Source organism: Schistocerca cancellata, chromosome 10 (genome assembly GCF_023864275.1).
Source record: "Schistocerca cancellata isolate TAMUIC-IGC-003103 chromosome 10, iqSchCanc2.1, whole genome shotgun sequence".
Classification (NCBI taxonomy): domain Eukaryota; kingdom Metazoa; phylum Arthropoda; class Insecta; order Orthoptera; family Acrididae; genus Schistocerca; species Schistocerca cancellata.
In genome coordinates this window covers 44,465,736-44,492,743 of record NC_064635.1, presented here as the reverse complement: position 1 = coordinate 44,492,743, position 27,008 = coordinate 44,465,736, and the positions used below count along the sequence as shown (strand labels likewise).

The window sequence follows — 27,008 nt, the reverse complement described above, 5'->3', positions numbered from 1 at the left end:
CCTAGTGGAACACAGATGTTTTGAGTCAGCTCTTACCCTAACCTCCACCTCTGTACGATGTGAAGAATCACCAGAAATGACGTAACGTTCTGATAACACTATAAACTGCAGGTCCCATTCACCTGTACGAATACCGTGGTTTTAAGGTGGCCACATCCGCGGAAACTCCAGATCTTACCTCACATTTTTCATGACATACCAACTATTGAAACTCTTTGTATGCAAATGAATATTTAAATTCGTCCTCGAACTCAGCGCCACTTTGAAGTAGCTGCTAGAGCATAATAGAACCGTGAAGAGAAAGAATTGTTGGGAAAAGTGTTGCATTCCTCTAATTATCACCTGAAAGGCGTGTGTGTTTGTTGCTGTCATCCACTGTAGGAAGTCATACGTGGAAATGCGTGCAAAAGTACTGGCAAAAGGAACATTTTTGAGTAAAACATTGAGCGCGAAAAGTAGCTGCGAGCGTTGCTAATAAAAAAAAAAATTGAACAAGTTTTATTGGAGAAAGTGTCGAAAATGATTAATCAATGTGGTGAAATCTGTATAGTTTTGTGTGTTAATGGATGGTGCCGCCAACGGAGTGCAAATAATAATTAATAAGTTAAAACGAATGGTTGTGACTGTTTTCTTCGATTTAGTGATTTTCCTGCACTCATCAGGAAAGGAACGACTATATCGTAAGTACAACAGAGTGTAATTATCGCATGCTCAGAAAGACACCTCTTAAATTGTAGAAGACATATCATGAAACGCTTTGAATCAAAAAACTATGCAATTTAGTGTTCAGAAAGAAGTACAGCATTTCGCAGGCTCTGTCGTTAAAATTTCATTTTGCACTCAGATTACATAACATAAAAATTCAGCGGTTGCACAAATAAAAAGAAACATTGACATTTAACAGACAAACATTAATCGTGCACAAGTGTTATAGGATAAATGAGGGACATGCAACTCACCGAACTAGTGTCCAATTTAACGATTTGTACCAGGACGTTGAACGACATGAAATTATTATATCATGTTTAATAACTGTAAATTTAGGACGAACTCAGCAATTCACAACAGTAATATCAGAAGCAGAACGAATATCCGTATAAACTATGCACCTCTCTGTAGGATTCAGAATCTTATATTTTGATCTAAAAGTCTCTAGCAGGTCTCCAGTGGAAATAAAGTGGAAAACTGAAAATATCCAAATCACTAGAAGCTAAGTAAAATAATACCACATTAACCAATCCCACTAAAATGCGTCTCTGTAGATGTGCTGAGGAGTGTAAATTCCACATGACTATCAGATAGAGCAAGAATTTAAACAATACACACAGAACCATGTGACTATGTGAAGGCGACCTACGCATTAGAGACAGTGTCTCTATACTGGAAGTATGGATGGACCAAGGAAAAAAATTGGTGACTTGTTTTGTGTTATGGGGGAGACGCGGAAACCATACTGAAAATGGACCTGGAAGCGTGAAGTATTGTAGAAGGAGAAGAGTCAACGCTTTAAGGGGCTCCGGAAAGGCTCAAAATCATGAAAAGTTCAATTTTTACTTTTTTGCGTTTTCTGAATCTGCAGACTATTACCTTTTAATAGATATATAATTTATTCAATTCCGAAGACTACAACTATTTTTAATTTTTTTTTGAAATGTGTTCTACATGGGCGTGACCCACTGTGGCGCTGTTAAACTGCTGTCAAATGGTGTTATTATTAACGTCCGTGTTCATCAGGTACATTTTAGTGATGTGAGATAAAGTATGTGTTGTGGCTAACCTGTGATGGTTCAATATATATAGCTGGTGTGATTGTCGATTGTTTCATGTTTATTTACTCTGTCGTTATCTCGAAAATATTCGTAATTAATTCTGTTTCTTGAGTCTCTGTTTTGTTGAAGTATAATAATGAGTAAAAGTTAAGTTGCTGTTGCGACTTTCAATGATGGCAACATTGTAAGGTGCAAGGTATTTAGAAATATGGGAATGAAGATAGGTTCTAACATGGTACGAGCGATGCTTGCTTTAGACAAGGAACGCCTTCGGGCTGCAGACAGGGCTGTAAAGAGTCTAGAAATACAAGCAAGAGTAAACAGGAGGAGGAACAAGAGGAAGCTGGAGGAGGAGTTTGCAGAGGATGAAGATAATCCATCCTATAGACCTGGAATGCACTAAAAAGTTAATCCAATCTTTGTCGCTCGATTCCCAAAACTTTTATTTTCTCATACTAATTACATGTTTTCTAAGGATCTTCCAAACATATTTGTTTCAAACTTTCAGAAAATGTTACACAGTAACCTTCTGCATAATTTAACACAGCCTTTTTCCAAAAAAACTGTATATTTGTGAATATATAAATAAAAAATTGCAAAAAAATGTTGTGAATTTTCATTACAATTGAAAAAAAAATCATATTTAATAACTGAACCAAAATTTTGTAAAATCCCTGTGTTAAGTTGTAGCCCATATTCCAATAAATAATCTGTAAAAAGTTCAACTTCCTACCTCAAATACTTTGTGAGGAAAGATGTAATTTATAAGCGTTATTTTAACATCGCAAGTATAGGACGTTCCGGAGCCCCTTAAGCGAAACTACGTCTTCAAGTGTGGAATAACAGAAACGACTGTACGCACATTTTCATGTGCCTCTTGTATGTGTTTTCTTTCCAAGAGAACGGATTTATTTGCGGTATACTGATAAAAAGCACATCACCATATTGTGCAAAGCAACACACACAAACACAAACACACCAAAAAGTATTTGTGGCAAATACTTTTTGGTATGTGTGTGTGTGTGTGTGTGTGTGTGTGTGTGTGTGTGTGTGGTGCTTTGTACAATATGGTGATTAGCAAATCATATAAGTGCTGCATGTATTTTGGAATACTTGATAAATACAATCTTGCAACTTCGCAATAAAATCTCACGGAATTTCCGATAGCACCAACACACCAAGAATATTTCGCCACAGTGGAAGAATAAAAGTCGAAAACCGACGATTATGTAAAGTGTATCATGCAAATCTTGTGAACAGCCGTCTGATGATGAACTTGTCAGTTCGAAACCGGTTACGGCGCTATTTATTTAATTAAACAGCAGTATTAATAGTGGCTGGCTGCTATCTTCTTGTTTGTTAGAATCAACCTACATTAATTGTACACAGCCACGGTCTCACCATATCAGTTTTAGACAAAATAGCAAACTACAACTGACCAAAAATAAAAAATGAGGCAATTACTGGCACCGGATTCTCCATTTTAAGTATTATAACCCAGATGACACTCACTTATGGAACTGGGTAGCGCTGCTATAATGTCTTAATTGTACATAATTGCTGCACACTTCGTTACAACCTTGCCGATTTGCTACTCTATGATGTTCATTTTTTGCAAAACCACTCACATGGCGATTTTTTGTTACGGACAATAATCTACATTGCTTTTGTGTATAAAAGTGAGCTGTAAAACGAGAGCACGCTCATTGTTCTTCACCTTGTATAGATGTAGATAAGGGTTTCGTAGAGACTTTATACAAAGAGCCACTTTGATGAAGGCCTTAACGCGGCAAAGCAGAATAAAATTATCAGTCTACGCATTCTGGAAACATATCGTGGGAGGCATTTATATAAGGATCCGTACACAACAGAATGGAGCGATTCCTGTTGATAACAGCAGAAAACAGTCTATGGCATTAACTGCTTAGTCTAAAAATATAAGCGGAAACTTCGTACAAATGCGACAAGTAGGTGCTGTAGAAGTCTCAGTATAAGAACGTACGCTACTCCTCAAAGTGTCAGCCAGACTGAGGGTCTCCGCCGCTGCTATTCACGAAGCGTTAGCGTCATTAAGTAGTGCTCACACGATCATAGTGTCACTATGAACGTTCAAGGAACGTGCCGTTCAAAAATTTACATAAAAGTCGCTGTACACCGCTGTAGAGAGATTACTGTCGACGATAGTACGAATTGTCACTTGGCACTAGACGCGTACGTATGTTTTCAAGTCTACAGGAACACGGAGACCCTTTAGTAAAGTACCTAAAGGAAATTTCTGCAAATGTGACGAACAAGCAGTAACACATATCTCGGAAAGGAGCCACCTACACGTTTGAACCATACTGTGTGCACTGGTAGTTGTCGTCGTTGGGAACTTCTCAGATTCCAGTAATTGTTTTAATCCAACGACGCAAAATCTATCAGCCTAAACGCTGTAGAAACGTGTCGTCCAAGAAATACGCGTGAAGCTTCCTATCCAAACCTACAGAATCTTAACTGACGACAACAGTAGAAGATGACACGTGTGACTAAAACCGTAGTCAAGTTAGAAGATGATAGTAATCTAATCAGCAGCAACGATGTACAAACGTGCCGCGAAAACACGATGTCAGTTCTCGGTACGGAACCACTTGGCAAGCAAGAAAGTTTGGTCCTCAAAAATGGTTCAAATGGCTCTGAGCACTATGAGACTTAACTTCTGAGGTCATCAGTACCCTAGTACTTAAACCTAACTAACCTAAGGACATCACACACATCCATGCCCGAGGCAGGATGTGAACCTGCGACCGTTGCGGTCGCGCGGTTCCAGACAGTAGTGCCTAGTACCGCTCGGCCACAGCGGCCGGCGTTTGATCCTCGCGTGGGTGTTCCTGCTGTGGCACTGGCGGATGACGGCTCTAATCTAACAGTGCTGAATACTACCATTCAAAACATTATAGTAACGCGTCGCTCAAGAAAGCTCCGAAATGATCTCTACGCAATCATGAAGAGTGCTCACCGCCGAAAATATCAGGAAATATGAGAGAATGTTGGTGATGCTTTGAAAATGATAGGAGCCCGACGGCGCAGACTCAGAATAGCGACAGAAACATTCTAAACCGTTGAAGAGCAGCAGTTAACATGGGTCTCAGTACAAAACCGTGTGGTACGTCCGAAAGCTTGCACCAGACTGATGATCCTCGCGTGCAAGAGCTTGCTGCACACTTTGTGGATCACGGCGATAATTTCAGTCTGTCGACACATCAAACTGTCTAAAAACATATTCTATAAGACATTTACATAAGGCTACCTACACAAACCTATGGACCGTTCACCGCGGAAAACAATGTTAAGTAACACATTGCACTGATTCCACAAGCTGCGACATCGTCGCGAAAAAAACAGTGACCCGTATATGTAATAAGTTTCCTTTAATTTACGTCTATGTTCACAAACTTCTTGTTAACCGATTACGATCATCACATCTGCAGCAAAAATGGGAAAAACATAAATACACTCGCAAACTCTATACAGCTTAAGAACAATACATAGACCATAATGAAATGTAGTATTGACAAAATTAACATTTGTGCGCCTTAAATATGAAGAGGCATAACTATTTCATAAAAACAAAGTCCTACTGTACTGCAGCCATAGTGGCATCGTCAAATGTTAAATACGGAGTCAGCACCAGCATCGACAAATACATGTAAATAACATCACATCCACGAGCCATATTGTCAGTAGTACTACCGTTTAAAACAAGCTGCCGTACAGTAGCCACAAGATGTTTGTGTAGTACGTTCACCAGATGTCACTAATGTCGGCATACACTAGTTTTCAATAATTAATAGAAACAGAGAAAATAAAGGGCGATACAATAGTTGAGGTCTGTAATAAGCTTACAACGTAGAAAAAGAATTACAGTAATAACAAACAATAAAAAGAAGAACACGACAAAACTAAGATTGTTAAAAAGAGGAAGAGTTAAGAAACCGTGGTTGACATGTGCTCTAGTGCCAATATTCTAGATAATGACACAAATATTAAACACCGTTAATAGTGCACAGTGTAATATTAAACAACCTTACAACACAAACATCTTGTGCCTACTGTACGGCAGCTTGTTTTAAACATTAGTAGTACTGACAACATGATTCGTGCATGTGATGTTATTTATATGTATTTGACGATGCTGGTGTTGATTCCGTATTTAACATTTGTCGATGCCACTATGGCCGCAGTACTTTAGGACTTGGTTTTTATGAAACAGGTATGCCTCTTCATATTTAAAGCGCACAAATGTAAATTTGGTCAGTACTACTTTTCAATATGCTCTATGTAATGTTATTAACCTGTAAACAGTTTGCGAGTGCATTAATGTTTTTCCCATTTTTGCTGCAGATATGATGGTGGTCATTAAGGACCAAAACCGGTAATCGGTTAACAAAAGTTTGTGACCATAGACGTAAATTAAAGAAAACTTATTACATTGCACTAACTACATTCTGACGATTTAAAGACCACAGTCGAGTTGCCGTGCAGAATCAGGTTATCGGCAGTCTATACAAATGCGACGAACAGGCACCATCCAAGGTCCCAGTATAGAACCCTGTGGTAGACCGGAAATGTGGCACAAAACTGAGACTCTGCGCCAGAGAATGCTGCTCGGAAATTTCTGAGTCACAAAGACGACTTGAATCTGACGACGCAGAATCAATCACTCTTAACATTGTACAAACTTGTCGCTCAAAAAATTTACGTAAGCGTCCCTACACGATGCTACATGGCGTTCACTGCCGACTATAGTAGGAAGAGACACATGATATTAAATATTTTGAAGACGACAGTATCTGATGGTGCAGAACTCGAATATCGGCATAAACTTTCTAAGAATTCGGTGAGCGAGTGTCGGATCAGAGCTGTGTGGATCGCCCGAAAGTTGGAACCAGACTGAGGGTCAGCTCGTGGAGGCGGTAGTGGGTAGCAAACTCGGCTGCTCTCGCAGTGTTTAGTGGGGGCGTGAGCGAGGCGGCTGGCTCACCATTCCGGTGGAACCAGTCGCTGCGGCCGCCAGCGTCCGGTATAAAAGGACCCAGCTCGGCTCCAGACGGCACCACTAGCTTTCAGCTGCAGATACAGTCGCCGCAGTCCCACAACCACCAACCACCAAACACCATGAAGGCCGCTCTGGTGAGTAGCACCCTCTCTGCCAATAACCTACGTCTACACTTCTCGAGCCACCTTATTGTGTATATGGCTGAGGGTACTTCTCATTCCCCAATAATTTTCTCTCTCTCTCTCTCTCTCTCTCTCTCTCTCTCTCTCTGTGTGTGTGTGTGTGTGTGTGTGTGTGTGTGTGTATGTGTGTGTGTGTGTGTGTCCTGTAACACTCATGAACACTACATAGGAAGAATCGTTGCATGTAAACCGTATGAGCTCGTATTTTTCTAAATTTGGGAGTTTTGTCAGCTACATGTATATCTTCAAACTGTCTTACTGGTGCACGGCAGAGGGTACCTCTCACACATTGACCTGGATCCCGCTCTCTTCTTGTCACTGTCCAGGTCTCTGATGCATGCTCGTACGTACACATGGCTGTCAATTACGGCTTCTGTAGTCCTTACTTACACTTCTTTGGCACCTACCTTCCCCAGTGTGAGTACCTCACATACTGGTAAAATGGTTCAAATGGCTCGGAGCACTGTGGGACTTAACTTCTGTGGTCATCAGTCTCCTAGAACTTAGAACTACTTAAACCTAACCAACCTAAGGACATCACACACATCCATGCCCGAGGCAGGATTCGAACCTGCGACCGTAGCAGTCGCGCGCTTCCGGACTGAGCGCCTGAACCGCTAGACCACCGCGGCCGGCCCATACTGGTAAAATTGATAGCTCTGCTGTACCTTCCTGCTAACTTCTGCCTCCATTCTTGCATTTTCTATTATCGATTTTTCTAGACATTTAAAGTTATCCATAATTTCAATATCATGTCCAATTTTAATTCGTCCCTTGCTTTCTCCGTCTCTTCTGCCTTCTGCAACCTCAAAAAGTGAGATATGGTATATATTATCAAATCGCAATGTTTTCGTATGTGCTTCAGTGGCCGTAAGTTAATTCAGAAGCAAACACTTAGGTGAAACTGCTTGGGAGATTAAAACTGTGCACCGCACTAAGACTCGAACTCGGGACCTTTGCCTTTCGAGGGCAAATGTTCTACCAACTGAGCTACCCAAGCACGACTCGCATGGCTTAGCTATGTCTCCGCAATACTACCTTTCTTCCAGGAGTGCTAGTTCTGCAAGGTATGGAGGAGAGCTGCGAAGTTTAGAAGCTTGGAGACCAAGACCAGATACTGGCAGAATTAAAGCGGTGAAGACGGGTCGTGAGTCATGATTGGATAGATCAGTTGGTAGAGCATTTCCCCGCGAAAGGCAAAGTTCCCGAGTTCGAGTCTCGGTCCGGTACACAGTTTTAATCTGTCAGGAAGTTTCATATCGATGCACACTCCGCTGCAGAGTGAAAATTTCCTTCTGGAAACATTTTGGTCATTATTATTTCATACGTCGAGTACGTAGTTAATCGTTTGTCCCTCAGACTTGGGGACTATACTATATGGCCTACACGAAGTACGTGAGTCGATAGCATGCTTTATCCGCTCGTAAGGTCTGCTGCTTCACTTGCCCGTCTCTGATAGACAGTGTGTCCGGAACGCATGACGTAAAAAATTAAGCAGATCATCCGGAAAACAGTTCCCTCTGTTCCCCTATAAGAGCGCCGTAGACAGAGGCAGCGACGTCAATAGCGTGTTGCTGGACTAACGGAAAACGTTAGACACAGTTCCACACTGTCTTTTAGCGCGCAAATTACTAGCTTACCGAGTATCTGAGCATATTTGTGTCCGGGTTCAAGACTTCCTTGCTGACAGAAATTAACGCGTCGTTCCTTTCTTTTAACTGCGATTGGTTACAACATTACAGTTATTTGTCGCATCCTATCTTTGAAAGTCTCCTGCCTATTCCAATCTTATGCCTGCAAATTACTCTCTGATATAGCTCCTCTGATTCTCGCTTCCCGTGTTGTTTCCGACACCATTTTTAGCCCTTCATCCAAACACTACACATGTCCATAATATCTCAGCCGTTTTTCTTCGATTGTATCCATTATAGTGGTACCGAGGTTCATTCTCTTGTGTACGTCTTAAGTTTTGGTTTCATCCCATGATGTCAACCAACAGCAACACCTCCAAAATCCCGTGTCTATTGACAATGGTTGTATTCACTTACTTCCCCTGTTTAAGCTTCATACGTTGCTATAACTCTCCAAAAGTTTTAACCATTCTTACCTTCGCTATTGATCTGTGCTCCATAAAACTCCATTTGAATATTCTTAACGATACGAAATTGACAGATATAATGCTAATGTCAGGTGTATACAAAAGGGGTGTTATACGACCGCCACTGTTAACAATGTACAGCAATTATGTATTGGACGTCGTCGGAAAGTTCCATGCGTCACTTTGTAAACGATGGTATTGACTGTAGGGAAGGTGCAATACTAAAGGACTGTAGCGAAATGTAGGGAAATCTGTGGATGATCTGTGATTACTGCAGGAACTGGTAGTTGAACCTGAACGTAAGTAAAAGTAACGTATTGCGCATAAATGGATGAAGCAACTCACTGCTGTTCCATTAATGTACTGGCGATAAATCAAAAGATAATCTTAAGATACTTAGCTCTAATGATATAAACAGCTTTAAACTTGAATGACCACTTAAAGAAGGAAGAAGATGCCACAGTCAGATTAACTGGAAGAATCTTCAGAAAACGTAGTTCATCCATGAATTAGCTGGCTTAAATAACACTTGTAAAACAGGTTCAGCATAACTACTCTTCAGTCTGAGACCGTCACTCCTCTAGAGTAACAGAAGAGGTAGCGTAAGTCCAGCGAAGAATAGCAAGTGTAAACATGGGATCGCTTCACAAGTGCAAGAGATAAAAAAGAGGTTCCCAGAAAACTCCAGTGAGAAAAGCTACAAGAGAGGCATAGGGCGTAATGAAGAGATTCACCATTGATATTCCAAGAGAAAATGCTTCAAGATAAATTGTTCATCATTTACTAATTACCATAAATGTCCAAGGTGAAACTCAGAGAAATTGGAGTTCACATGGAGGTAGACCCAGAGTCGAGAATAAAACAGGAAATTATGGAGACACCCTCCCCCACACACCGTAAAACTGCCTGCGAAATATAGATTTTCATTTTTAGAGGACGATGAACCGGCTGTTTTGAAGAATGCGATCAACTTGATGTAAAGATTATTTCAGGCAGTAGCAGACCTTGCGTTATTTAGTTTCATGTTCCATGAACAATTTGCACGATAAATCGTATTGATGTGGAAGGAGTCACTATATTTCACATAATGAATTATTTTCTAAATATAGCTGCATTCTGATCATTTACAAGTGTTTTTTATCACTCTTTATTTTTTTTAAACATGCAGATGCCATTTAGTAGTTTCTATCCACCATCTTGCACACATTACAATAACACAGATCCTTCTATGGAACGGAAGGAGTTGTTGAGGAGAAACTTTTTTCAACTTGATTTCAATATTTACTTTTCTGTCTCTCAGACATTTAAATCATTGGATAAGTGCTCAAAATATTAGCTGGATCATCGTGCAACCCTCTTGCCTTCAACACTACATTGATATGCAGTAACGAATGTCATTTTTTAAATTCCGGTACTGTATTTATGTACATCATTGTTCATTTTGAACTGCAGTGGATAACTTACAACAAACTAGATGACGGAATAAATGTACTGTAAAGCGCAAGTCAAATTACCTAACTCCTCTAAGAGATGTCTACAAGATGATCACAGGCGAGCGCCACATATTTTTACAGCGCGTTCTTAAGCGCTGTATACGTTATTCCTGAAAGATGCGGTGCCCTGATAAATCATTCGAAACGAATTTATTGATTGAAAACGTGAAGATGCTTACTTATTTGTCTCTCCCCAAGATCAGCAGTCATTGTAAGTGCAAATGCGGCAGAACTAAGTTGTTTTAGGAGTCCAAAAATAAGTTTTTCCTGGTTGTATTCCCATCAATCGGGACATATAAGAGTTTGCAGCTTACATCCTAATTATTATTTACTCACCTTGTGTTGCACTTGTTGATGTGGTACCTCTTGAAGTGCAGAACTGAATAGATTGTGCCTTTTTAAAACTGAGGACGAGACAGTTCCCAGGCAACTAGTCAATTATACTTCTAAGGAAGTTGTTTATCATTTCTTCTGTTGCTTCAATTGATTACAGAATTAGTGCCATCTGCGAAAAGAACTAGTTCTGATTGTTGTACATTAGATGGAAGAAAGTTTACGTGTATGTGGAGCAATAGTGGTCCTTGGACTGAGACTTGTGGGACACCAAGCATCGTTCCTCGTCAGAATCATGTCCCCTGACTACGTTGTCTGAAGTAATAAATACACGTTTGCGCATTGTTTTGGTTACATATGGTATTATCCATTGGTTGGCTATACCATCAGTCACACAAAACGTCAGTTCATCTAGGAGAATATTTCACTTCGTCAGATGCCTCAAAAAGGTCGCAGACAATACAAACAGGCGCTGTTTTGTGGTTTAATGCTTGTAAAACTTGGCGAGTGAGTAATATGGGTGGAGTACGTGTATGATGAGAGCACGTGCTCTTTCCTGCCGCAGGTTCTGCTGTTCGTCGCCGCTGCCTGCGCCCAGGCTGTGGACAACAAGGAGGCCGCTCCTGAGAAGAAGCAGGAGAAGAGAGGCCTGCTGGGACTGGGATACGGCGCCGCCGTCGCCGCACCCGCTGCCGTAAGTGCCACTACCGCTGTATACCCGCAGTAGCCTGTCAGTGTTGTTATCCAGCAGTGGGTGACGGATACTTTGTGGCATTACACAGTATCTCTGAGCACTGACTCCTCATGCGGTCTTGATCTGATACTGGTTGTCACTACCTAAACTAATTATAATTTTTTTATTAAAAATTAAACTCCTCCAGATGTGCTTAAGATTTCATAGTCATTTGGCCACTAGTTTCGACGTTGCGTCAGTGCCATCTTCAGGACTGTACACTATGATGATATCAGTTGTGTGTGGCTGAGTACTAGAAGTCCGCGGTGAGGCCAATACGTGCTCCACATGGATGGCGGGCACTTTAATAAAGAATTATAAAAGCTGATGTCCCACCATCATATAATTTAAATATGGATGTACGAAGATTAAACTATTTATCTGTAAAGTTAACTAAAGTTGAAATCTTCTGGGGTGTTAGGCCTCGTCATATTTCCACTAAAATAATCTACGTTTCGACCACTCTGCTGTGGATATTCCGGTGTCCACAATTGCTAGAGGATCCTGATGGAGAACCCAGCTGAGGGGTCGAAACGTCGATTATTTTAGTGGAAATACGACGCGGCCTAACACACCAGAAGATTTAAACTTTAGTCACAACGGCCACGAAAGCCTGCAGACTTAGATAGGATTACATCCACTTGTTCACTGATACCTGTTGTCTGCAAGAAGTCATGTGTGTGAATTTAGCAAGCTGTGTTTCACCCAGGTGGGTTGCATCACTAATTCTAAAACTGTGTCATGGGTTTGTGCTGTGTCCGCTAAAACACAAAGTATGTACTGTTGCCTTGCAGGTGAGCTACGCTGCTCCTGCCATCGCCGCCGCCCCTGCTATCAGCTACGCCGCCCCCGCCGTGAGCTACGCCGCCCCCGCTATCAGCTACGCCGCTCCCGCGATCGCCGCCGCCCCCGCCGTCAGCTACGCCGCCCCGGCGATCGCTGCTGCCCCCGCCATCAGCTACGCCGCCCCCGCCGTGAGCTACGCCGCCCCTGCTCTGAGCTACGCTAGGTGAGTAGCACTACAGCAGATGTACTGCTAGAGGGACGGAGAGTTCTCAACTGTCTGTCCATTGTACGGACTCAAGACACGACCTGAAATAATGTCCTGCAGATGCGGAAAAAGCCAACGGCTTTGCCGCAGTAGTAATACGAGTTTCCGTCAGATCACCAAAGTTAAGCACTTTCGTGCTGGGTAGCACTTGGATGGGTGACCGTGCGGCTCTGCAGAGCGGTAATGGCAATTGAGATACTCTCACCCCCATTGTAGCGGTGTGCTGCCCACATACCACTCTACATCTGTATCCAATGACGCTGACTGGGTGAGAATGACGTGGCGATCGGTCGGTACTGTTCGGCCCTACTAGGTATGTTCGGACGGAATTTGTGTGGAGAAGGCTTGGAAAAGAGACCTAAACAAGTGTGCATGCGGAATTTGTCTATGAAGCCAGGGTAATCCTTCTGGAATCCTAGAATGACCCTTAAAGTCTGCAGATGTGTCTGTGTGCTATTATGAAACTACCTAGCCAATTCAAATGGCTCTGAGCACTATGCGACCTATTTTCTGAGGTCATCAGTCGCCTAGAACGTAGAACTAATTAAACCTAACTAACCTAAGGACATCACACACATCCATACCCGAGGCACGATTCGAACCTGCGACCGTAGCGGTCGCTCGGCTCCAGACTGTAGCGCCTAGAACCGCACGGCCACTTGGCCAATTACAACTGAGTTGTGTACGTCTTTTGGTGAGACTATTCATAGTGACTGAGCCACCGTTTTTGATTTTGTTTTTCCCGTTGAACCTGGGATTCTACCCCTCGTTGGCATTTTTCTGCCGTTGGAGGGATTCTTTTTTTTTAATTTACGTTCTGCTTTCACCTTTCACTACTGACTTGCACTCGCTGTAATTGTCTCTTTCGGCATTAGTCTAACATATAGGAATTTTCTTCCCGTTGATTCGTAAACCGGATGAAATTGCCATGTGTTAAAGGTTTCTTGACGACAAAAATTTTCAAAACAAAACTCTTCTGAAACTTCCTGGCAGATTAAAACTGTGTGCCCGACCGAGACTCGAACTCGGGACCTTTGCCTTTCGCGGGCAAGTGCTCTACCATCTGAGCTGATCATATCAGCGCACACTCCGCTGCAGAGTGAAAATCTCATTCTGGAAACATCCCCCAGGCTGTGGCTAAGCCATGTCTCCGCTTATCCTTTCTTTCAGGAGTGCTAGTTCTGCAAGATTCGCAGGAGAGCTTCTGTAAAGTTTGGAAGGTAGGAGACGAGATACTGGCAGAAGTAAAGCTGTGAGTACCGGGCGTGGGTCGCGCTTCGGTAGCTCAGATGGTAGAGCACTTGCCCGCGAAAGGCAAAGGTCCCGAGTTCGAGTCTCGGTCGGGCACACAGTTTTAATCTGCCAGGAAGTTTCATATCAGCGCACACTCCGCTGCAGAGTGAAAATCTCATTCAGAAAACTCTTCTATAGGGACAAGAATACATCGGAAAAAATAGTCTTCACTACGGCAGTGAAAGAAATGTAGGTAGGAAATACTCTAGAGGGGACAGAAATAAGTGAGTGAGTAATATATATATAAAAAAATTCAACAGAACAACTCTTCTGGTTAGTTCATCGTTAAAATAAACAAATAAAGGAAATTAACACCTTGCCTTTGTAAATTTGTTTACTCTCCTACTTCGATAAGTTTCGTGAATGCCTCTTACTATTACGGCGATGAGAGCTAACTCCCATCCAGTTTCAGTAATTTTTGGAGTTTCTAACTGGCTGTGATACCAGGGACTTGTGAAATCCCTATTATTTGCTGTAACACGATGTACGCTATGCACACATAGCTCAACTCCTGTCCTTCACAGAAGTTCTGCTACATACAATGACTACCCAAGGCATTATGACCTATGCCCACAGCAAGGTTGAATACCTCCTGGCACTATTGTGGGCACATGATGCAGTGGGGAAAGAGTGTACGCGGAAGAGCGACGAATCTGCAGTCATTACAACAAATGCAAAAATCCACTGATACAAGCGTTTTTGACATAGGGAACATTGCTCTGGCCCTGCGGCTGGAAACGATAATTTCTGAAACGGCGAAACTCGTCGCCTGTTGGTGTAGTTCTGCTGTGAGCACCCATCGAAAGTGATTGAAGATCGGTGAAATAACCAGTAGGCCGGTTGGTATTGGACGACCATGCCTCATTACAAAATGTAGAGACCTGATGCTGCCCCGTTGTGTAATTCACTTAGGCAGCTATCTGTGGCAGAACTGACTATAGAGTACAATGCTGGTGTAGGCACAAGTGTTTCAGAGGACACTGTTCAAATGCCATTTTTGAACAAAGATTTCCGCGACCCCTGTGTGTTCTGCGTCGTCACTTACAAGTGGGGTGGGCACAGAATCAGTGAGTTTTCCACGATGAATAAATAGAGAAAGTGTCGGACAGCGCCGTTTACCTATCCAGTGTAAATACGTTAAATATGCTGCCGTGCGGAGTCCTCCGCAATTATGAGAATTTTTCGGTCAATATTTATTCTTCCATTCGTCTGTTAACCTATGGTATGGTACGGTATTGAACTGGATGCCTAGAAACGACGGAGAGGATCCGTCCCCGCTGTAGTCCACAGTGGTACACAACTCCACAACAGGCAACAGCAGTCCACACACCCCACCGCCGCCCCACACCGATCCCACGGTTATTGTGCGGTTCGTCCCCCCCCCCCTCCCAGTAGAGACCCACGGAAACGTCTCACACCAGACTTGTTACACCTTGTCGGTGGTTGGGTCCTAATACGCCGTCATCGAGACGAATGGCTGCACGAAACATGCACTGCACCTTAGATGCATGCGGGTGAGGGCAGAATTACGCTATGGGGCACATTGAGCTGGGCTTCCATGGGATCTGTGTTGGTAATCGAAGGCATCATGGCAACAGAGAAGTACGTGAACATTATTGCGGACCACCTGCATCATTTCAGTCTTGAAGAGAGCCCTACAGGGATGAGATCTTCCAGCAGGATGACTGTCCGTGTTGCAAGATCAGATTGATTCTACGGTGGTTTGACGGGCATTATAGTGAACTCAGACTGACGTCTTGGCCAGCAATTTTTCCAGATCTGTACCCACTGTGAGCCGGCTGCGTGCCCGTAAAATCTACCCCGTAATTTGTGGGAATTTGCTTGACCTGTGCGTAGACATCTGCTGCCACATAATTCTGGAATCCTGTCAAAGACTTGAAGAACCCAGTTCAAGCGGAGTCTTTGCTGCCCTGCGTTTGAAAAGTGGAACCAGACGCTATGAGACAGAAGGTCATGATGTTGTGGTTCATCTGTGTATCTTGTGGGATTAGTAGTATGTTGCTGAGATATGGCTTCGTCACGCCTATGGAATGGTTTCCAGAGCGAGTGTATCACTCTGCAGCGAAGTGTACTGTGTTGTAATACAGGGTGATTCAAAAAGAATACCACAACTTTAAAAATGTGTATTTAATGAAAGAAACATAATATAACCTTCTGTTATACATCATTACAAAGAGTATTTAAGAAGGTTTTTTTTCACTCAAAAACAAGTTCAGAGATGTTCAATATGGCCCCCTCCAGACACTCCAGCAATATCAACCCGATACTCCAACTCGTTCCACACTCTCTGTAGCATATCAGGCGTAACAGTTTGGATAGCTGCTGTTCTTTCTCGTTTCAAATCATCAATGGTGGCTGGGAGAGGTGGCCGAAACACCATATCCTTAACATACCCCCATAAGAAAAACTCGCAGGGGGTAAGATAAGGGCTTCTTGGAGGCCAGTGATGAAGTGCTCTGTCACGGGCTGCCTGGCGGACGATCCATCGCCTCGGGTAGTTGACGTTCAGGTAGTTACGGACAGATAAGTGACAATGTGGTGGCGCTCCATCCTGCTGAAATATGATTTGTTGTGCTTCTTGTTCGAGCTGAGGGAACAGCCAATTCTCCAACATCTTCAGATACTGTAGTCCAGTTACAGTAGCACCTTCGAAGAAAATGGGACCAAAAACTTTATTGGCTGAAATGGCACAGAAAACGTTCACCTTAGGCGAGTCACGTTCATACTGAGTTGTTTCCCACGGATTCTCAGTGCCCCATATACAGACATTGTGACGGTTGACTTTCCCGTTAGTGTGGAAAGTTGCTTCATCACTAAACACAATCTTTGAAACGAAAGATTCATCTGTTTCCATTGAAGCAAGGATAAAATCACAGAAATCGATTCTTTTAATCTTATCAGCTGCAGACAGTGTTTGAACGAATTTCAGACGATAAGGTTTCATAACTAACCTTTTTCGTAGGACTTTTTCGTCGATTCACTTCTGCCGTACTCAATAACACAAAAAGCTTTCCGTTGAGCGGTCGCCATCTTAGCATCAACTGACGCTGACGCCTAGTCAACAGCGCCTCAAGCGAACAAATGTACAACTAAATGAAACTTTATAGCTCCCTTAATTCGCCGACAGATAGTGCTTATCTCTGCCTTTTGTCGTTGCAGAGTTTTAAATTCCTAAAGTTGTGGTATTCTTTTTGAATCACCCTGTACTTTCTGCCATTGTGAAACACTGTGTCAGACTGGGATTGGAGGGCAGGGAGGTGTCTCCATGAGAGTGATGTTTGGTTCACCTCAAATGTCATGTGACGTACACCAGTCTGGCCCCATATGAAAATATGGTGCAGGAGTGGAAAACTCGCTGCCTCTGCTTTACATGCTTGAGGAATAACCCCATTTTGTTCCCTGCGCTATTACGCAATGTGTGGCTACGAAGCTCAGCCACCACCAAAGTACATAAAATCGAAAGCTGTACTTCCCCCGTCTGAGAGATGTCACAGTGACCAGAGAGAAGCCCCGTGTGACGTACATAATGACTGATACACTGACAATGGCGAGTTTTCTTTCGTGTGGGGCCTTCCTCACACGGATGTGCTCGACTCAGCCATTCGACATGGCACACTTAGTCATACGAAGTACGTCGTCTCTAAACTTTACCTGCCTCGCACATCTGTCCTACGTTTGTCAAATTTCTGGTACCGCAACACTGCACTCTCACTGTAAACCTCAGCTTCAGTCTTGAGTACGTAAAAACGCAGATGGTGGGGCGATGCATATCAGCTAATAGCCAATACTGCACTCGTTTGTACGCCTTGCGCGCGTCTGGTTGCGTGTAGAACAGCGTTGGTTCTCATGAACGTCTAAGGACAGTGAAGGTATTTAACTAAAGTAGTGTTCATTACTTCACAATTTAAATTGTGAAGACAACCAAGAGAAACAAGTACGAGATGTTCCAGAGGAAGTCGAAGAAGACCGAAATATAAATTTTCAGTGCCCCACAATGGACGAAATTAGGATTGCCTTGAAAACACTAAAAATTACAAAGGCTCCAGGCCTAGACAACATAGCACCGGAGCTCTTAAAAGCAGATACTGAAAGTACTGTTAAAATGCTCCATCCTTTGCTGAAGCATATTTGGCTTGAAGAGAAATCTCCAAAGGAGTGAAAAAATGGCTTGGTGGTAAAGCTCCCAAAAAAGGGAAATTTGTCAGACTGTAACAACTGGCGTGGTATTACATTGTTGTCAGTGCCCGGTAAGGTCCTCACCAGAATTATTTTAAACAGAATCAAAGAATCCCTTGAAAAGCGACTGCGTGAAGAACAGGCCGGTTTTAGGGCACAACGCAGCTGTGTTGATCTTATTAACACTCTTAGGATCATATTAGAGCAAAGCAAAGAATTCCAAGCAACCATGTACCTGGCATTCATTGATTTGATATCAAAAGGCCTTCGATTCCGTGAAACATAAAGTGCTCTGGCAGGTTTTGCGGAAGTATGGCATACCACAGAAGATCTTAAACATCATAAAAGATCTATACGAAGGCTACGAATGCTGCATACTCCACAAGGGAAATATGACAGAGCCCATAAAAGTAACAACTGAAGTCCGGCAGGGTTTCATTTTGTCACCAACACTTTTTCTACTCATTCTAGTCTCTGTTATGAGAAGAGTCACAGCAGGCAGGAGACGAGGAATCCAGTGGGGGATCCACGAACGTCTGGAGGATTTGGATTTTGCAGACGACATAGTTTTATTAGCTCCAAGGCTGACTGATATGCAAGCTAAATTAAGCTTGCTGAAAGAAGAAGCCGAGACTGCTGGCCTCAACATAAATACAGGCAAAACAAAGGAAATGAGAGTAAATTCAGGTAACATGGAGATGCCCCTGTTAATAGGTGAGCAGCGAGTGGAGATTCCTGTATCTGGGTAGTATAGTGGCGGAAGATGATGGAGCTGGAGATGACATGAAAAACCGCATTAAAAAGGCAAATGCTGTCTTCATACAATTGTATGCAATATGGAAAAATATAAATATCACATACAAAACAAAAATCCGTATTTTTAATACAAATGTGAAGGCTGTCCTTCTGTACGCCAGCGAAAGCTGGAAAATGGATAAAAAGATAACAACCCAGTTACAAAGCTTCATAAATAGATGTCTTCGACGCATCATGAATATCTGGTGGCCAGAAAAAATATGTAATGAGGAGCTCTGGCGAATAACAAACCAGATACCTATAGAAGACCAGATACGAGAGAGAAAGTGGGGCTGGTTGGGGCACACCTTGAGAAAACCAGATGGAGCCATCGAGAAAAAAGCATTGGAATGGAATCCCCAGGGAACAAGGAAGAGAGGAAGACCAAGGGGCACATGAAAGAGGACAGTGGAAGGGGAAGCAAAAAGAGTTGGCAAGACCTGGGCAGAATTGAGGCAAATGGCCAAAGACAGAGACGGATGGCGAGTTCTCCTGGATGCCCTATGCCCCCATAGGGGCCAATGGAATTAAGTCAAGTAACTCAAGTGTTCATTACGGTGGGCATAAACGAGAACATGCCATGTATTACGTTCAGAATCGACAACGATAGTTTCCGGATTAGATGAATTTTTCCGTAGAGAATCAGAAGTGGGAAGCGTAGCCAAACGCAGTGCCTACTGCAGCGTTGGCAGTTACAAGATAAGAGACGTGTGGAGAGTGTGCCGACGGACAGAGACAGGGAAAGAGACAGAGAGAGAGAGAGAGAGAGAGAGAGAGAGAGAGAGAGAGAGAGAGAGAGACAGAGAGAGAGAGAGAGAGAGAGAGCACTCTGCCATTCCTAAATGTATTCTCCATGTCTTACAGCGCGGAATGCATCGTTCGTCACCTTCTCATTTGCATGTCGCTATAGTTGGCGACGAATAGCAAGTGCGTCGTTTTCTTTAAAAACAAAATATTGTCATCCTTTGCACTTCAGCTGACGAATAGATATTCGTCTTTGCCTCCAAATAGAACCTGTATTTCGAAGCACAATTGCACAGTCACCTTCACAAACTTTGTTCGTCTTTTGTATGCAGATATGAAATTCAGTTGTCACCTCACATTCTGAAATAATTACCTCTAGTTCCGCACACTGATTTGGAAACCACACATATATAATAGAACAGGATGTATAGAATGTAATGGCCTCTGATTGGATAACGTGGACTTTCTTGTATGGGGCGATTTGATTGCCACTGTGCTACAGAGAAATAATCATGCTCAAACTGTTACAACCGTTGTCCTCACATTTGGTAGCATCAAGTTACTGTAGAGCAGGACGGATAAACTGAACACTGTGGTTGCATTTCAGGTACGCCCCCGCTCTGAGCTACGCCGCTGCCCCCGCCATCTCGTACGCCGCCCCCGCCATCGCCAAATACGCTCTCCACTAAGCGGCGACTGAAGACGACCACCACTTCACTGGCAGGTGAGTAAGCCGAAATCGTACACACAGTACCTACAACCAGTCACTGGAGATGGAGAGATTAACATCACGACGAACCAACCCCCTATCTCCTGCCAACTTTTCACACATATTAGTCGCAGAGTGTGTACTGAATTACTAAAACTTTCAACCCATTCGGAACTGCTGTCCTCACTCAACATCAGTAAGATGCGGACTGTGGATAGGAGGCGACCGATGGGAGTACCGAGACGGTGCAGTTACATATACATCTACATCTACATCCATACTCCGCAAGCCACCTGACGGTGTGTGGCGGAGGGTACCTTGAGTACCTCTATCGGTTCTCCCTTCTATTCCAGTCTCGTATTGTTCGTGGAAAGAAGGATTGTCGGTATGCCTCTGTGTGGGCTCTAATCTCTCTGATTTTATCCTCATGGTCTCTTCGCGAGATATACGTAGGAGGGAGCAATATACTGATTGACTCTTCGGTGAAGGTATGTTCTCGAAACTTTGACAAAAGCCCGTACCGAGCTACTGGGCGTCTCTCCTGCAGAGTCTTCCACTGGAGTTTATCTATCATCTCCGTAACGCTTTCGCGATTACTAAATGATCCTGCAACGAAGAGCGCTGCTCTCCGTTGGATCTTCTCTATATCTTCTATCAATCCTATCTGGTACGGATCCCACACTGCTGAGCAGTATTCAAGCAGTGGGCGAACAAGCGTACTGTAACCTACTTCCTTTGTTTTCGGATTGCATTTCCTTAGGATTTTTCCAATGAATCTCAGTCTGGCATCTGCTTTACCGACGATCAACATTATATGATCATTCCATTTTAAATCACTCCTAATGCCTACTCCCAGTTAATTTATGGTATTAACTGCTTCCAGTTGCTGACCTGCTATTTTGTAGCTAAATGATAAAGGATATATCTTTCTGTGTATTCGCAGCACATTACAATTGTCTACATTGAGATTCAATTGACATTCCCTGCACCATTCGTCAATTCGCTGCAGATCATCCTGCATTTCAGTACAATTTTCCGTTGTTACAACCTCTCGATACACCACAGCATCATCTGCAAAAAGCCTCAGTGAACTTCCGATGTCATCCACCAAGTCATTTATGTATATTGTGAATAGCAACGGTCCTATGACACTCCCCTGCGGCACACCTGAAATCACTCTTACTTCGGAAGACTTCTCTCCATTGAGAATGACATGCTGCGTCCTGTTATCTAGGAACTCCTCAATCCAATCACAAAATTGGTCTGATAGTCCATATGCTCTTACTTTGTTCATTAAACGACTGTGGGGAACTGTATCGAACGCCTTGCGGAAGTCAAGAAACACGGCATCTACCTGGGAACCCGTGTCTATGGCCCTCTGAGTCTCGTGGACGAATAGCGCGAGCTGGGTTTCACATGACCGTCTTTTTCGAAACCCATGCTGATTCCTACAGAGTAGATTTCTAGTCTCCACAAAAGTAATTATACTCGAACACAATACGTGTTCCAAAATTCTACAACTGATCGACGTTAGAGATATAGGTCTATAGTTCTGCATATCTGTTCGACGTCCCTTCTTGAAAACGGGGATGACCTGTGCCCTTTTCCAATCCTTTGGAACGCTACGCTCTTCTAGAGACCTACGGTACACCGCTGCAAGAAGGGGAGCAACGCTATGTCCCGGATGGTTCAGTGGTTACCGCACCTCCCTAGTAAGCTGGAGACTGCGGGTTCGAATCCCGGTCCGGTAAAAATTTCGCTCGTCGCCGCCAATTCTGCAAAATGTCGCGCTGCAGCTAGTAGCAGTGATCCCCCTTCAATTTACACACATGGTTTTTATTTAACCGTCGCATTAGTAATTGTTAAGACAGGTGGCGGTCCAATCAATGGAGTCCTCGCACCTGTCCTGGCCAGCTTATCAACTAGTTCATTGCCAATGATTCCTGGCTGACAATTTACCCACAGTAGGTTTACCGTGTTGCTCCCGCCCCACCTTACAGGGTATTCATGGCATACTGAAATGATCTTCGATAGAGATTCCAGAGCTGCCTGGCTCTCTACATGCATGTAGAAGCCACGATCGTTGTAGCAGGCAGGCAGATTCTCCTCCACACCCATTCTGGTAGCCAGTATTTCCACCTCTATTGCCGTGGACAATTTCCTCAGACAGTTCGCTGTCTCTAGTGTAGGCTGTGGCCTGTACGCCGTGACACCGATGCCTACAACATTTTTCAGTCCGGCAATCAACCACACTATATCTCGTGAACGGTATTGTGTTTCATTCTTTCACTGCTCCCCACATCCAGTTTGGATATGCTCGCATGATGTTGACACTATAGGCAACATATCCCTCTACGAATACTGCTATCAAGCGGGTGACAGTTGGTCACTATGTCCATACTGTAACTCTTTCCCTTTCCAGGAGTGGTTAAGTCCCATAGTGATTAGAATCATTTGAACCATTTGAACCGGGAGTGTACCGTTGGCATTTAGAACTTATGGCACCATTGAGTTATGAAGACTGTAGACACTTCAGTTGGTCAGAATAAGTTGACGTGACGGGTTGCGATACCATGCTGCCATGAACAGGTGCTCTATAATGCTATCAGTAGTATGCCAATTTTAGGAACAGTGTTGCGTAATTAGGAACATAATTTTGAGACTGACTTAGGGCCTCTGAAACGATAGCATTTTAGTTTGACTTACGTCTTACACAAGGCCGCCATGAGCTCGTTTCGGACAGTTTGATGGCCTCTCCTCACGCATATCAACTACCTCTGAAAAATGACACCATAGCCTAAGACAGCCAGTAGTAGAGGGAAAAAACAATGAGTTGATGGCAGTCATGTCGTTGTTTCAGAAGTTCTGTGGTAACTGCCCGAAGGAAAGTCACTGAATTGCAGTAAAAAATGGAAATTCTATTCAGTTTCATAGCTGTCATTAACGTTGGGAAGAAACAGTCCTAATTACGGATAAAATAAATTCAACTTCCAGCACAATAAATCAAATATCTAAACAAACAGAATGGTCAGTCCTAAGACCCGCTGTCACGTGATAGTAAATCACTCTCACGGCCATTGACGTTGACTTCCGGTGGTAGGGTCACTACTTGCTCCTCAAGTTGTCTCTCTCGTGTCCTGACATGAACGATCAAGTGTTGGAGCTACTGCGCTACCTGGGTGAACATTATACATTCTGACGACCCAACAGATGGGGTGCACAGATATGTTCCTTCACCGTTTTAAAAAAGCCCTTAAGTTGTTTCTAAACATTTTGCTTGCGATGAGATATTCATCTTAGAACAGTATTGCAACAACGTGACACACATGTTCTAACAATATCACATACTCAGATGCCTCACACAACGATTAATACTAATTTCTTGTTCAGAACGAAATACAGCGGTAGCTGTTTCACGTGTTCTTAGGTCTGCAGTGGTACCTCAGTCTTTCTCTCTGTTCGAGTTACTCAAGTACTCCTACAACTAATCCCATCTGCAGTGACTAATACGTCGACGAGCTTACACAATCAATCTTTCATTCATATTTTTAAAAATATCTTTGGAAATTAATGTAATATCGGCCCACCCTGTACCGTCCCATGATATTATCTGTTTTCCATTTTATTCATTACCGTTCTTCCTTGTCAGTTTTCATTATCATTAAAGCTGCGTGGTAGATACGTTATCTTGTTGGCTTTCCGCTTTATTTTTCTAAATTTACCTCTGCATGGAAACAGCGTGGTTGATTTTGTAGTTATTTCTTCTTTAATTAATGCAGCCAAGCATCATATTAATTTTACTCGTTTGTTCTTTATTAGCAATTCAAATTTTACTGCACTACATTTAATTTCGTCATGGCTATAACGTAGCAGTCCCCTACATTGCAAAAAAAAAAAATACAGATAAGCAGTATTGTTTTGTAGTGTCACAGGCAGTAAACGAGCTGTACCAACACTTGATTTATCTGGAAGTTAACTTTTACATATCTCGGACGTTCCTTCCATGTTTAACTGAAGTACGCCCTACCTGCTCACTTTCACCTTCATTTATATTACCCTCCTTTCCAACTACACTCGTCGTATCCACAAGTAATTACGACATGGTTCATCCCCATTGAACATCTTCTACAACTGAAACCATTTAATTGCATTCCTGTACAAGCACCTTTAATATGGTGAAGTAATTTCTAACGGAGACTTCACACTGACAGCCGACTAATCTTTTACTTCCTTTTTTTTTACAGAAAGCTACTACGTCCACGTGCAACACCACGACCAGAGGAAACGCATTACATCAGTTTTTGCAGCAACTCCATCAACACACTGTAGCGGCAGTGCAGCGAACAGTCTAACCATTCAGAATGAATAAATAAATAACTTAAACAGATTCCTTACACATGTGTTTTCATTTATCACAAGTCCAACCGATCAAGCCTATCACGTGACTCTTTGAATATTAATTAGCTACGCTGAATTAAGAGATAAAACTAAGGATTTCACACATGACGATAAGTGTGGCTTAAGGAAAGGTAAAGGTACCCCTAAAGCAATTCTGATATTGGTGTTGAAAATAGAAACAAGATTCGAGAAAAATCAAACACCTTCATAGAATTAGTCGTAGTAGAGAAAACGTTCGAAGACGCAAAGATGTTCCAAATTATAGAAAAAAAATTGCGTAGGTTCGAGGGAACTATGGATGATGTGCAGTAAATAAAAACTAAACTCCTCCCGGACAGGTCAAGAACGCCCACCGATACTGGCTGGCCGCCGTCTAATCCTCAGACCACAGGCGTCGCTGGATGCGGACCTGGAGGGGCGTGTAGTCAGCACACCGCTCTCCCGGCCGTATGTCAGTTTACGAGACCGGAGCCGCTACTTCTCAAACAAGTAGCCCCTCAGTTTGCCTCAAAAGGGCTGAGTGCACCCCGCTTACCAACAGGGCTAAGGAAACCGTATGGTCACCCAGCCAAGTACTAGCCCAGCCCAACAGCGCTTAACTTCTGTGATTTGACCGGAGCCAGTGTTGGCGAATGTGGAGTATACACAAGAACCAAAAAGGAAACATAACGATGGAATACTAATGAACTGCAATCCTTTGTGAAAGCGAAGAAGAATTACGTGAAGTACTGAATGGAATCGACAGTCTAAAGAGTACAGAATGTGGACTGATAGTAAACAGAAGCAAGACCGAAGTATGAGAAGCTGGAGAAATAAGATTAGCAAAAATGTAGCGTCAAAATTGTTGAGCACGAAATAGCCGAATTTAATAAATTCTGGTGCCTGAGAGGGAAGCTAACGCATGATGGACGAAGGAAGGAGGTCAGAAGGTCACAAGGAATTTCTGGTCGATATAAAACTCCTAGTATCATAATAGGCTTTAATTTGAGGAAGGAATTTCTGAAAAACATACGTTTGTGGAAGGAATTGTATGGTAGTGAATCATAGGTTGCGGGAAATACGAAAAAGAAGAGAATCCAAGCGTATGAAATGTGGTGCTATAGAAACCTGTTGAAAGTTAATCGGAATGATGCGGTGATAAATGGAAGTTTCTCAGTAGAATCGACAAAGAGAGGATCACGTGATAAACACTGACAAGAGGAAGGAATAGGATGATAAGACATGTTTTGAGACATCAGAGAGTATGGCTCAAATGGCTCTGAGCACTATGGGACTTAACTTCTGAGGTCATGAGTCCCCTAGAACCTAGGACCACTTAAACCTAACTAACCTAAAGACATCACACACATCCATGCCCGAGGCAGGATTCGAACCTGCGACCGTAGTGGTCACGCGGTTCCAAACTGAGGCGCCTAGAACCGCACGGCCACACCGGCCGGCATCAGAGAGTAACTTTCTTGCTGCAAGAGGGAGCTATAGAGAGTAAAATCAACAAGAGGGAGCCGCAGAGGTAAAATACGTAAGGGATGACAGAGATTGAAATAGATCCAACAAATCGTTGAGGACGTGAGGTGCGAGCGCTACACTGACATTGAGAATTCCCGAAAGGTCTCATCAAACCAGTCAGAAGATAACTCGTATAGAAGGAGGAATTTAAAAGTATTATAAAACAGTAAGGTGGACAATTTCAAGTCAAACCTTCACATAGACGGGCATCCAACTTTTAGAGCGTATTGAGTATAAACGCGTCACAATTAAACTGTGTGAGAGTTATGCCACATACGTGAAGAAGAAATGATCGGCCACAGTTCAAGTTAAATTTTCAAAAATTCATTGGAGGTTCGCCACACTTTCGAGAACTCATACTAAACTGTATTCTAATATTATAATCGTGTTCATAATGAAAACACCACTCTGTCCCAATTCAGAATTACGTCCAGAACGGAGAATATCAATATGGCGCACCGTCTGTCTAGCAGAAATAAAACTAATCAGTAATTTACGGAGTAAACAAAATTAATCTCGTTTGTTTATTGACTTGTCATCAGAAAATGTAATATCATGAGTTAATTACTAAAGGGATTACTTGCAGTTTTGTACAGTGAACTGGATAATTAGGTGAAGTTGATTATAAATATTAATTATTAATCGAGAGATAAATATTTGTAGTAGAGG

The 27,008-nt window shown here is 42.9% G+C and overlaps 1 protein-coding gene across 1 annotated transcript; it reads left to right on the top strand.

Moving 5' to 3' along the window:
- The first annotated feature begins 4,889 nt into the window (after nucleotides 1–4,889).
- On the top strand, nucleotides 4,890–24,822 carry LOC126106749 (cuticle protein 16.5-like). Its single transcript, XM_049913122.1, has 6 exons — nucleotides 4,890–4,914; nucleotides 6,757–6,941; nucleotides 11,479–11,607; nucleotides 12,441–12,655; nucleotides 20,334–20,450; nucleotides 24,680–24,822. Exons 1-5 carry the CDS (start codon nucleotides 4,890–4,892, stop codon nucleotides 20,413–20,415), a joined length of 636 nt encoding a protein of 211 aa, XP_049769079.1. The 3' UTR covers nucleotides 20,416–20,450; nucleotides 24,680–24,822.
- Nucleotides 24,823–27,008: the final 2,186 nt, after the last annotated feature.

Bases quoted from the DNA above. Each gene is read 5' to 3' on its own strand.
- LOC126106749 (XM_049913122.1), top strand. From the start codon at position 4,890: ATGGGTCTCAGTACAAAACCGTGTG. The intron at 6,942-11,478 runs GTGAGTAGCACC...TTCCTGCCGCAG, and splicing joins ACACCATGAAGGCCGCTCTG to GTTCTGCTGTTCGTCGCCGC. The intron at 12,656-20,333 runs GTGAGTAGCACT...GTTGCATTTCAG, and splicing joins CCTGCTCTGAGCTACGCTAG to GTACGCCCCCGCTCTGAGCT.